Source organism: Rhincodon typus, chromosome 17, assembly GCF_021869965.1.
Source record: "Rhincodon typus isolate 14 chromosome 17, sRhiTyp1.1, whole genome shotgun sequence".
NCBI lineage: Eukaryota > Metazoa > Chordata > Chondrichthyes > Orectolobiformes > Rhincodontidae > Rhincodon > Rhincodon typus.
In genome coordinates this window covers 60,075,688-60,087,810 of record NC_063348.1, presented here as the reverse complement: position 1 = coordinate 60,087,810, position 12,123 = coordinate 60,075,688, and the positions used below count along the sequence as shown (strand labels likewise).

The 12,123-nt window shown below is 43.9% G+C and overlaps 1 protein-coding gene across 4 annotated transcripts in view; it reads left to right on the top strand.

Annotated features, from left to right (window-relative positions):
* The window catches only part of LOC109915618 (SH3 and multiple ankyrin repeat domains protein 2-like), a 60,518-nt gene extending 49,165 nt beyond the window's left edge, over positions 1 to 11,353 (top strand). For all 4 annotated transcript variants that reach the window (XM_048607154.1, XM_048607153.1, XM_048607152.1 and 1 more), the window contains one exon: positions 8,907 to 11,353. In XM_048607154.1, the coding sequence (XP_048463111.1) occupies positions 8,907 to 9,474 (568 nt within the window). In that variant the 3' untranslated portion in view covers positions 9,475 to 11,353. The remainder of the gene's footprint in view (positions 1 to 8,906) is intronic.
* The last annotated feature ends 770 nt before the right edge of the window (positions 11,354 to 12,123 follow it).

Below are 12,123 nucleotides of genomic sequence, written 5' to 3'. Positions count from 1 at the left end.
CTGCAAATGCAGGAATAGCCATCACCCCTCCTTGTTACATCCCTCTCCATCCTAGCCCACAGTATTTTAGAGAATAGTTTAATTTTAAGCAGGTATGTCTTTGCCTATTGAGGTTTGACCAGACTCAATTGCTACTTCTGACATTTTCATCCATACTGTAACAGGTTCAGTGGGTTTGGAGCACTTGCTCTGGAATACACTTATAGCTGCCCACAGACATTAACCAGACCATCATGTGGTGAATTGCAGCAATTAGAGGTAGTGGGAGCTGGGACCTGTGATGTGGACTCGAGGCCACTCTGCCCGTACTATCTGTTGTGGCTAGAAATGAACTGCCCAGCCTGATCCCACCCTTGGTCTGTAGCAATGCAAGGTCACGCCATTTGAAGTGCATCTCTAAACAATTTTTCAATAAGTTGTGAGTTTCTGAGTTTTCCCCGAACTTGTCAGGCAGTGAGTTCCAGACCCCTATCACATTACAGGTGAAAACAACTTCCTTATTTCCTATTAAATCCTTTAACAATCCCTTTGAATCACTGGTGCCTCGTCTCTCACCTGTCTGGTCAGGGAAATAGCCCTTTCCCATCTCCTCATTCCAGGCCTCTCAAACTTTGTACTCCTCAATCAGATCTCTGTTCAACCTGCTCTGGTCCACCCCCAGCCATTCTACACTGTCCTCATTTTCCCACCATGTACAGGGCAAAGGCCAGTGAGGCTCTTCAAACTGTCACAATGAGAATGGGACCCTTGCCAAACTGTAGACAGATACCTGTTGTACAGCTAGTAACAGCACCAGGGGGACCTAACACACCACTCTCTGAGTGTGCCTCACGGCTGTTTCGAGCTCAGTCTGCACAGGAAAGTGCAAGTAAGTCAGATTCCACTCCATCCGTTGGAACAGTTTGAAATACCAATACCCTGTTATAACATCCAGCTAACAGACTGATCCACATCAGGACAGGAAACTCAGCCAGATAGAGTCCAGCCCAGGAGGCTGTGCATCACTCACTTCAGTTTTTTGAAGTGGCATTGATTTATTGTCACGTGTACTGAAATACAGTGCAAAGCTTTGTTTACAAATGGTATAAGCAGATCACAGCAAGCAAAGGATGTACAGATCAAAAAGACTCAGAGGCATACAGGTTACATTTCGGGTTATGTTATTTGAGGCGAGAGTCCAATAAGGCGGATGATCTTAGAGCATGGGTCAGTACTTGGAACTACGATGTTGTGGCCATTACAGAAACTTGGGTAACCAGGGACAGGAACGGTTGTTGGAAGTTCCGGGATTTCGATGCTTTAAAAGAAATAGGGAGGGTGGAAAAACAGGTGGGGGAGTGGCATTGCTAGTCAGGGCTAGTATAGCAGCTACTGAAAGGCAGTTCAAGAATGATATGTCTACAGAGTCAGTTTGGGTTGAGGTCAGGAACAAGAAAGGAGCAGTCACTTTGGGAGTTTTTCACAGACCCCCTAATAGTTACAGAGAAGTGGAGGAGCGGATTGGGAGGCAGATACTGGAAAGGTGCAGAAGTCACAGGGTTGTAGTCATGGGTGACTTCAACTTTCCAAATATTGATTGGAAACTTTTTAGTTGTAATAGTTCAGATGGAGCGGATTTTGTCCAGTGTGTTCAGGAAGGATTCCTGACACAGTATGTGGATAGACCAACACGAGGAGAGGCCACTTTGGATTTGGTGCTTGGCAATAATTTGGGCCAAGTGTTAGACCTGTTGGTAGGAGAGCATTTTGGCGGTAGTGATCATAGCTCTGTTACTTTTACAATAGTCATGGAAAAAGATAGGTACATACAGCAGGATAAGGTTTATAATTGGGGGAAGGGTAATTATAATTCTGTTAGACAAGAACTGGATAACATAAAATGGGAACAGATGCTGTCAGGGAAGACCACTGTTGAAATGGGGAGATTGTTTCAGGAATGCATACTGTGTGTGCTCAATATGTTTGTCCCTAGCAGGCAGGGAAGATGCAGTCGAGTGAGGGAGCCTTGGTTCTTGAGAGGTCGAACGACTGGTTAAGAGGAAGAAGGATGCTTATATAAAGTTTAAGAAACAAGGATTGGAAAAGGCTCGAGAGGGATACAAGTTATCCAGGAAGGAGCTGAAGAAAGGACTTAGGAGAGTTATAACGGGGCATGAGAAAACCTTGGCAGATAGGATCAAGGAAAACTCCAAGGCTTTTTACACATACGTCAGGAATAAGAGAATGAAAAGTCAAAGGGTAGGGCCGATCAAGGATTGTAAAGGGAATTTGTGTACAGAGCCTAAAGAGATAGGAGAGGTCCTTAATGAATATTCTTTGGTATTCACAACTGAGAGGGACCTAGTTGTAGTGGAGGACAGTGTGAAACAGGCTGGTGGGCTAGAGGAGGTGGATGTTAGTAAGGAAAATGTACTAGGAATTTTGAGGAACTTGAATATAGATAAGTCCCCTGGGCCTAATGGGATTTATCCAAGGATTCTATAGGAAGCGAGGGAAGAGATCGCAGGGCCTTTGACAATGATCTTTTTGTCCTCACTATCCACGGGTATAGTGCTGGAAGATTGGAGAGAGGTAAACGTCATTCCCTTGTTCAAAAAAGGGAATAGGGATAACCCCAGAAATTACAGGCCAGTTAGTCTTATTTCAGTGGTGGGCAAATTATTGGAAAGGGCTCTAAGAGAAAGGATTTCTGATCACTTGGATAGGCACAGTTTGATTTGTGATAGTCAGCATGGATTTGTGAGGGGTAGATCATGCCTCAGAAACCTTATTGAATTCTTTGAAGAGGTGACCAAACATGTGGATGAAGGTAGAGCAGTGGATGTGGTATACATGGATTTAAGTAAGGCATTTGATAAGGTTCCCCATGGTATGCTCATGCAGAAGGTAAGGAGGCATGGAATAGGGGGAAATGTGGCAGATTGGATTCAGAATTGGCTGACCCTTAGAAGACAAAGGGTGGTAGTGGACGGAAAATATTCAACATGGTGCTCAGTTACGAGTGGTATACCACAAGGATCTGTTCTGGGTCCTCTTCTATTTGTGACTTTTGTAAATGATTTGGATGTAGGAACGGAAGAGTGGATTAGTAAGTTCGCGGACGATACGAAGTTGGGTCGAGTTGTGGATAGTGCGGAGGGCTGTTCTAGGTTACAAAGGGACATTGATAGGATGCAGAGCTGGGCTGAGAAGTGGCAGATGGTGTCTAACCCTGAAAAGTGTGAGGGGATTCATTTTGGAAGGACAAACTTGAAGGCAGAATGCAGGGTTAAGGGAAGGATTCTTGCCAGTGTAGAGGAGCAGAGGGATCTTGGGGTTCATGACCACAGTTCCCTGAAAGCTGCCACCCAGGTGGATAGAGTTGTTAAGAAGGTGAATGGTGTATTAGCTTTCATTAATAGAGGAATTGAGTTCAATAGCTGTGAAGTTATGCTCCAGCTATATAAAAGCCTGGTTCGGCCACATCTGGAGTATTGTGTCCAGTTCTGGTCACCTCATTACAGGAAAGATGTGGAAGCGTTGGAAAAGGTGCAGAGGAGATTTACCAGGATGTTGCCTGAAATGGAGGGAAGGTCTTACGAGGAAAGGTTGAGAGAGCTAGGGCTTTTCTCTTTAGAACGACGAAGGATGAGAGGTGACTTGATAGAGGTGTACAAAATGATCAGAGATATAGATAGAGTGGACAGCCAGAGACTTTTTCCTAGGGCAGAGGTAGCTATTATGAGGGGACATAGTTTTAAAGTGAGTGGAGGTAGATATAGGAGAGATGTCAGATGTCGATTCTTTACTCAGAAAGTGGTTGGGGCGTGGAATGCATTGCCAGAGAGGGTAGTGGAGTCGGCCTCATTAGGGGCATTTAAGCGGCTATTAGATAGGCATATGGATGCTAGTATAAGGTAGGGGTGGAGGTTAGATAGACCTCAGCTTTAGGGTAGAAGTTCGGCACAACATCGTGGGCCGAAGGGCCTGTACTGTGCTATACTGTTCTATGTTCTATGTTCGACAGTCTGATAACAGCCGGGAAGAAGCTGTTCCTGAACCTGCTGGTGCATGTGTTCGAGCTTCTGTACCTTCTGCCTGACAGAAGAGGTTGTAGGAGATCATTACCAGAGTGCGGTGGGTCTTTGATGATGTTGGCCGCCTTTCCACAGCAGCGAGCCGTGTAAATAGAGTCAATGGATGGAAGTTTGGCTTCCGTGATTGTCTGGGCTGTGCACTCCCATCTTCTGTAGTTTCTTAAGGTCCTCAGCAGAGCAGTTTCCATACCAGGCCATTATGCACCTAGTATGCTTTCAATGGTGCATCTGTAGAAGTTGGTGAAGGACCTTAACATGCCAAATTTCCTGAGCCTCCTGAGGAAAAAGAGGTGTTGTTGTGCCTTCTTGACTGGCTCATTTGTGTGGGAAGTCCAGGACAGGTCGTCAGTTGCCATCGCTCTGAGGAACTTAATGCTCTTCACCCTCTCAACCTCCGTTCCGTTGCTGTAGAAGGGGATGTGTTCTTCTCTCTTCATTCTGAAGTTGATGATCGGTTCTTTAATTTTGCTGACATTGAGAAACAGATGGTTTTCATTGTACCACGTTACCAAGCCCTCTCTCTTCCTTCTGTATTTTGATACTGTATTGTTAGATATCCGTCCCACTATGGTGGTGTCATCAGTGAACTTGTAGATGGCGTTCATTCAGAATTTTGGTTGCGCAGTCTTCGGTGTACAGGGAATACAGTAGGGGACTGAAGATGCATCCTTGGGGGATTCTGGTGTTGAGTGTTATTGTGGAGAAGGTGCAGATACCTATCTTACTGATTGCGGTCACAAAGCTGAGGATCTATTTGCAGAGGGCAGAGCCGAGACCAGGGTCACAGAATTTTAAGATCAGTCTGGGCGGGATAATGGTGTTGAAGACGGAGCTGTAATCAACGAACAGGAGTCTGATGTAGGTGTCTTTGTTGTCCAGATGTTCCAGGGATGAGTGCGAGGCTAGGGATATGCCATCCACTGTGGATCTGTTATGTCAGTAGGCAAACTGTAGGGGATTGAGGCAGGTAGGGAGACTGGAGTTGATGTGGGCCATGACCAGCCTCTCGAAGCACTTCATGATTATTGAAGTCAGAGCTACTGGGTGGTAGACATTAAGGCAAACTGCATGTGTTTTCTCGGGTACAGGATTGAAGAAGTCGGTGAATACTTCCCCAGTTGATCCGCACGGGATCTGAGTGATCGGCTGGGGACACCGTCTGAGCCCATTGCTTTCCATGGGTTGACTCCCAGGAAGACTGAACTGAATTCTGAAGCGGTGACAGAGGGAAGAGGTGTGTCCGGGGCTATCAGGGCAGTGTGATAAATGTTGTCTACATGGACTTTCGCAATGCCTTTGACAAGGTGCCATGTGGCAGGTTGTTGAGTAAGATTAAATCTCACGGAATCCAGGGCCAGCTAGCCAATTGGATAGAAAATTGGCTTGAAGGTAGGAGATAGTGGTAGAGGGTTATTTCTCAGACTGGAGGCCTGAGACCAGTGGTGTGCCACAAGGATCAGTGCAAGGTCCACTGTTACTCATCATTTATATTAATGATCTGGAAGAGAATTTAGGAGGTATGGTCAGTAAATTTGCAGATTAGATGGTGTTTCATGGTATAGTGCACAGTGAAGGTGGTTATCTGGGAATACAGTGAGATCAACTGGTCCAATGGGCTGAGGAGTGGCAGACGGAGTTTAATTTCGATAAATGCGAGGTGTTTCATTTTGGTGGGTCAAACCAGGGCAGGACTTACTCAGTCAAAGGAAGGGCCCTGGGGAGTGTTAGAGACAGAGGAGTGACCTTATAGAGGTCTATAAACTCATAAGAGGCATAGGAAAGGTCGGTAGCCAACAGCCTTCCCCCCATGGTGGAGGAGTCTAAAACTAGAGGGCGTAGGTTTAAGATGAGAGGAGAGAGATACAAATCGGTCCAAAGAGGCACATTTTGGTCATTCCCTCTTCACCCAGAGCTGAGGTAGCTATTGTCTCGGGGCACAGTTCCTTAGACCTCCTTCAGTACTTGCTGCCCATGTGATCAACTCTGGATAGGTCAGGTCTGCCTTCTCGAGACTCTGTGATTGGTCAGTTGTATCCCCTTAGCAGCTTCATGTTTGACCATCACACTCACCCCTCACATTGAACCAGACCATAATCCCATCTCTGCCAACTTCTCTGTCTCCAAGCAACCAGCCTATGTGGTGCATTTGTTACAAGTTTAACAATAAGTTGGATCGAAGGGTCGTTTCCATACTGTGTATCTCTATGGCTGGAACTAACCTTGTCAATTTAATATTTAATCAGGGTTAGAGCAACATTTAAGAAGTTCTGATCCGATAGGTTCTGTTAACAAGAGCATAATTACACCATGTTTAACCGTGTTACAGGCTTGGAATCTTTATGGCCAGAACTTGGGAGTTAAAGAGCATTTAAACTGCAATTGCAGCCAACCAGCCCAGTGCCAGGCCTTCAAAGTGATTGGATCAGCGGAATTCCGCACTCTTGGTGCAGCATGTTCCACATCAGTGCTCCCTTCTTCCCCCCCACCCCGCCCCAGTTTCCTGGCACTTGTTCCTTTGTCTCCAATCTTTGTTATTTATGTACATAACTTGCCCCTTTACCAGCTGTCCTTCTGCTCATGGGGACAATGCAAACGGGGTTACAGTGTCAAAGATTGAGCAATAATGTGTCTAGGTGGCACACCTTCCGTAGTGGAATAGCAGAGACACGGAGAGGCAGCACTGGGGCATGTGGGGAATGTGAATGTTAGGATCAAGATTCGAGTGTTGGTGTTTCTGGCTAGATGATGGGAACGGACTGCAGAGAAACAGTATTGGTGTGCTGTACTGGGTGTGATCACTTACCGTAACCACTCAGGTGAGGTCATTCAACAAAAACAAAGCTGCTGGAAAAGCTCAGCAGGTCTGGCAACATCTGTGGAGGAGAAAACTGAGTTAACGTTTCGGTCCGGTGACCCTTCCTAAGAACAGAGGTCTGAGGAAGGGTCATTGAGATGAGGTCATTGTTATTTTGCCTACGTTACTGCCATGTCCAAAATGTTGCTGTAGATCTGGAGTCACATTCAGGACCGACCAGGTACAGGCAGCAGATTCCCTTCCCTGAAGAACATGAATGAAGCAGTTGTGTTATTGGCTTTGATGGCATGGTCACTATTACACCAGCTTTTTATTCCAGATTTTTTTGTAAATTGAATTCAGATTTCACCGTCAGCCATTATGGAATTTGAACTCATGTCTCCAGAACATTATCCCAGTTTTGAAGAGTCACGTCAGACTCAAAAAGCATTAACTCTGTTTCTGTCTCCACAGATGCTGCCAGACCTGCTGAGTTTCTCCAACAATTTCTGTGTTTATCTCAGATTTCCAGCATCTGCAGTACTTTGCTTTTAATTTGGATCACTCTTATAAATGCTGGCACAGCCAGTGACACCCATATCCCAGATGTGAATAAACAGTTATATTTCCAGGAACAAGAGGTTACTTTTCTAAAGGAAAGCTTGAGAAGTTAGCGTTCTGTACAGGTGATTCCTATGAGGGGACCAGAATGATATCCTGAAGGTTTTGAAATGTAATGAAAGTGTCATATTTATTGCACTGCCTGTAGGCAGTAAAGACATGACAGGGCAGGCTTGAAGATGCAAATGGAATTTTGACATTTATTGCTAAAGGGATTCAGTATAAAAATAGGGCAGGAGTGTTGCTGCAACTGTGCATGGCATTAGTGAGACTGCACCTGGAGTATTGTGTACAGTTTTGGTTCCCTGACATGAGAAGGGGTGTAGTTGTATTGGAGGCTGTTCAGAGGAAGGTCACTAGACTGATTCCAGAAATGAAAGGTTTGTGTTATGAAGAGAGATTGAGCAGTTTAGGCTGATACTCTCTAGAGTTTAGAGGATTGAGAGGAGATTGAGGTGTATAAGATGCTCAAAGGGTGGTGAATCTGGGGAATTTATTCCCCGGAGTGTGGTGAATGCAGGGATATTGAATAAATTTGAGGAGGAGATAGACTGATTTTAATTAGTAATGGGTTGAAGGGTTTTGGAGTTGAGGTCGAGATGAGATAAGCCATGACTGTATTAAATAATGGACCAACCTGCAGGGGCTACCCAGTCTACCCCTGTTTCTAGCTCAGGCAGGATTGTTGAAGAGATTTTTGCAAAGAGGCAGGACATAGAGTCAGCATCTGCTCCTTGTGGTAACTTCACCAGGCAGTCCTTCCCATTTTTCCATGGGATGGAGGGGGTCTCAGGGTTGCAGGGCAGCAGGATTTTGGAAACAGCAAGATCCCTGGTGGATTATTTTGCTTCCATGTGGGAAGCGGCTGTAAATGCCCAGAGTTCACTGGCTCTGCACAGAGACAGACTTTCTCTTCAAAGCTTCTGCTTTATCCTAGGATGATACTTGTCAGTTGCATGTCCCACTCACCTCAGTGACAGTCGCCAACTGCTCAAGGTGGCTTTATTCTTCCCGTAAACTTTCACAGATGTTTTGTCATTTTTCTAAAAGCCATGAAGAAAACTGTTTTTACACAGTGAGTGGTTGGGATCTGGAATTCGCCACCTGAGTGTGTGAAATGATTGGGGTGTGTAATGATGTGAGTTGATCTTGCTGAAAGCTGGCATGGGCTCAATGGGCTGAATGGCCTCTGTCTTTGCTGTAAAATTTCTCTGAACCCAACCCCTCCAACATAGTCTTGCCAAATGGACAAAGAGTTGCAGAGGAAGGGGAGATTGGCTCTTAAATTAAGCTGTGTAAGATAGATTAAAATATTTTAGTTGACTAATATAAAAAGTTTAACTCGGAGCCTTCCTACAGCTGATAGCTGGCTCCTCCAACTCCGTAAACTAACTGTTCTGTTACTGATTCAACAGGAATCCTGACGGCGTGAACAATTCTTCAGGTGTACAGCGAAATGCAACTGTAACTTTCACTATTCGGCCTGGAACCAGCCAACCCATAACTGTTCAGAACCGGACATCAGACTTTGACAGTATGACCATTTTAAAGCGAGCTCCGAGCCCAGTGGTATCTCCAACAGACACTGGTCAGACCCCCAGACCCTCCTCCTTGCCAGCTGTGTCTCCCTCATCTACTCTTTCCGATGCCTTTGGTTTCCAAAGCCAGCCAATTGCCGGGGAAGGGCATTTTGGAAACCAACCAGGCCGCAGTCGGTCTCCATCTCCTAGCACTTTGCAACAGCCAGTTTCGAACAAACCTTTCGCCTCCAAGGCTGTCCTCCTTTGGACTAAACACGACGTGGCTGACTGGCTGGACACTCTGAACCTCGGAGAGCACAAAGATGCATTTTTGGATAACGAGATAGATGGGACACATTTACCGTCACTTCAGAAGGAAGATTTAATTGATCTGGGCGTGACAAGAGTTGGACATCGAATGAATATAGAACGAGCTTTAAGACAGCTACTGTCGGTTAGATAAACATTTATTTGAATGCTTTACAAAGTAACTAAAAGATCTCTCATTATTTTTGTCAACAGTCTGCATTCACCATAGCTCTGGCTGGAATATAATGTGCGACTGAAATATTTTTAAAAGCTCAGCATGAACATTTGTTCCAATAAAAGCCTCTAGTACATTTATAAGCACAATACGTTGACAGTGTCAGTGGCTCGTCAGTCAAGCAACACCATATGCTACTGATGTGCTGAGAAGATTAGGAAAAAGTGAAGCTCCTTTTGTGATGTAAATATAACAACAGCATAATCTATATTTTGAACGATGACCTTTTAATATTGACCTCACTTGGACATGTCTTAATGATACTGTAGTTGAACCAGCAGAGCTGTGTTATATACTTTCTACCTTTGCTAGTCCAGTATTTCTTCACAAGAATCCCAATCAATGTTCTCGAAGATGTGCAGCAGATCAGCTCACCCTGTTTTACTCTTTTTCCTTTGGACAAGAAGTGACGCTGACTAGAATTTTGTTTCCTTTCTGCTGAGCAGTCTTATCATTTCCAGTATTGTACGTGGGTGAGAAAGAAATATGAAGCTCTTTTAACTATTCACATTTTGACGCACTCTTAATACTCTGTCATGATGGGGCACCGTTGTAGCATTTTGTCCAATTCTCTCCTCGAAAGCTCATACAGATTTGTTTTCGGTATTGCTGTGTCTTTTCCAATGCTGTTGTCAGGAGGTGCTCTTGAGAACAGTGACAAGAGTGTTGAATTGAATCATTATTGTCTTCCATAGAGGCAGATGATTTACCACAATTACTTACTAGAGCAGTCGGGAGTGCTCTGAATGGGCCATGTCTATATTCAGTTTCAGAGCAGGTGGGTTTGCTCATTTGAGCTGTGTAGGAAAACATGTCTTGCTTATTGAATAAAATTTAAAACAAAGTGGGGTTTCTATTTGTCATTTTAGCTGCTATTCTTTTTCACAGCTATATATACATATATATATATATATATATATACGTTTATTCTCTTGAATTGGTTAATGACATGTAACATTAAGGTATTCCAATCGAGGAATGTAGCTGCACAGTAAATTAATTTTTGAACCCACTGTGCCATAATACAAGTGAAGTTAAATCTGAGCGGATTTCTTTGCGAGGCAATGGTTTTAACGGATGTTTTCTGGCCTGGCTTCTTCTTTATGACTGGGCGTTCAAACTGGCGTAAAAGATTAATAATTTCTGTAGAGCAACAGGGACTGAAAATGCATTCTCCCTGCCATATTACATATTCTCTTTTTAGGTCTGCATTTCTGTTACATACTGTAATTAAAATTGACAATCTTAAACACTTAGTTTGTGTAACAATTGTGGAAAAAGTACCAAATCTCAAGTTGTAAATTGTGTAGTAACTTACAGGAACCCCCTGTTTCTGGGAGATTTGAGTGCACCTCAAACTGTTAACTTCAGCAGAAGCAATTAGCTGTGACTTTTGGGGAACAATTTAATTCACAGGTTTTCCTTCTTGCACAGCTCTTGGTATTTATTTGTGGTATTTATCATTTAGCGATTATAGTTAATTCACTGACTCCTCGATAATTGCAGCTGCAGACTATTCCAGTTGATCTGGCAATGATTACATCAATGAGCCGATAATATCATTTTCTTTACAAATAATAGTCACTAACCATTTTATTTTTTATTTTGCTGGTGCATTAAGGTGTATCTCACTTTAATTTATGTAAAAGATTTGTGTTCAGATTTTCAATGTTGCTGTAATTTCTGTGATTTGTAATATCTTCATCTAGATTCCATTTACAAGCTCCTGTAACTTGCACTTTCCCAACTCCTCAATAACTTGTATGGCAACCAAATTATTAAACAAGAAATAAACATTATAACAGCAAATAAAACTTGTGTTACTGACTGTAGAGGATGTGCCCATTGACCCAATCCACAGTTCCCTCTTGTTGTTTGATGTTGGTTTTAGTCCCAATAACTAGAAATTAAATTTAGTTTCTATTTTGTTTCAACTGCTACAAAAGAGCTTTGTTCATTTTGAACCTCTTCCCAAATTCTCAGTTTCAGTCTCCTGAATAATAGGAACAAAAATTTTCAATCATTCTTCTGATGCTCTCATCCCTGAAATAACTTGCTCTCCCCTTCTCTCGATTTCTCACCCCATAATTTTCTCTTTCTACTTCCCCTTCTCTCTCTGTGTCTTGCCCCTTCTGTCTTTATCTCCTCTCTCTCTTTCTCTCTCGCCCGTTCTCTTTCATCCTTTCTGCCTCTCTTGCCTGCTGTTTTCTGCCTCTGTCTTGCCCCTTCTCTCTCTCTGTTGCCCTTCCCTCTTGCCTGCTGTTTCTTGCCTCTCTCTTGCCCCTTCTCCCTCACATCTTTTTCCCCCTTGCCACTCCCTATCTCTTCACCATTATCCCTGCCTGTCTTATTGCTTCCTCTTTCCCTCACTCCTTACCAACCCTCCCCTTCTTCCCACAGTGTCACTCATTCTTGTGCACTCTCCTCCAAGTTCCATCTCCTTGGTCCCTCCTCCTCACTTGCTCCTATCCCTCTTTTCCTTCTCACTCCTGCTTTTACCACTCTTTATTCTCCACCTGTGTTTTTCTCTCTCTGTCTCTCATTCCTTCTGTCTGTCTCATCTCTAGT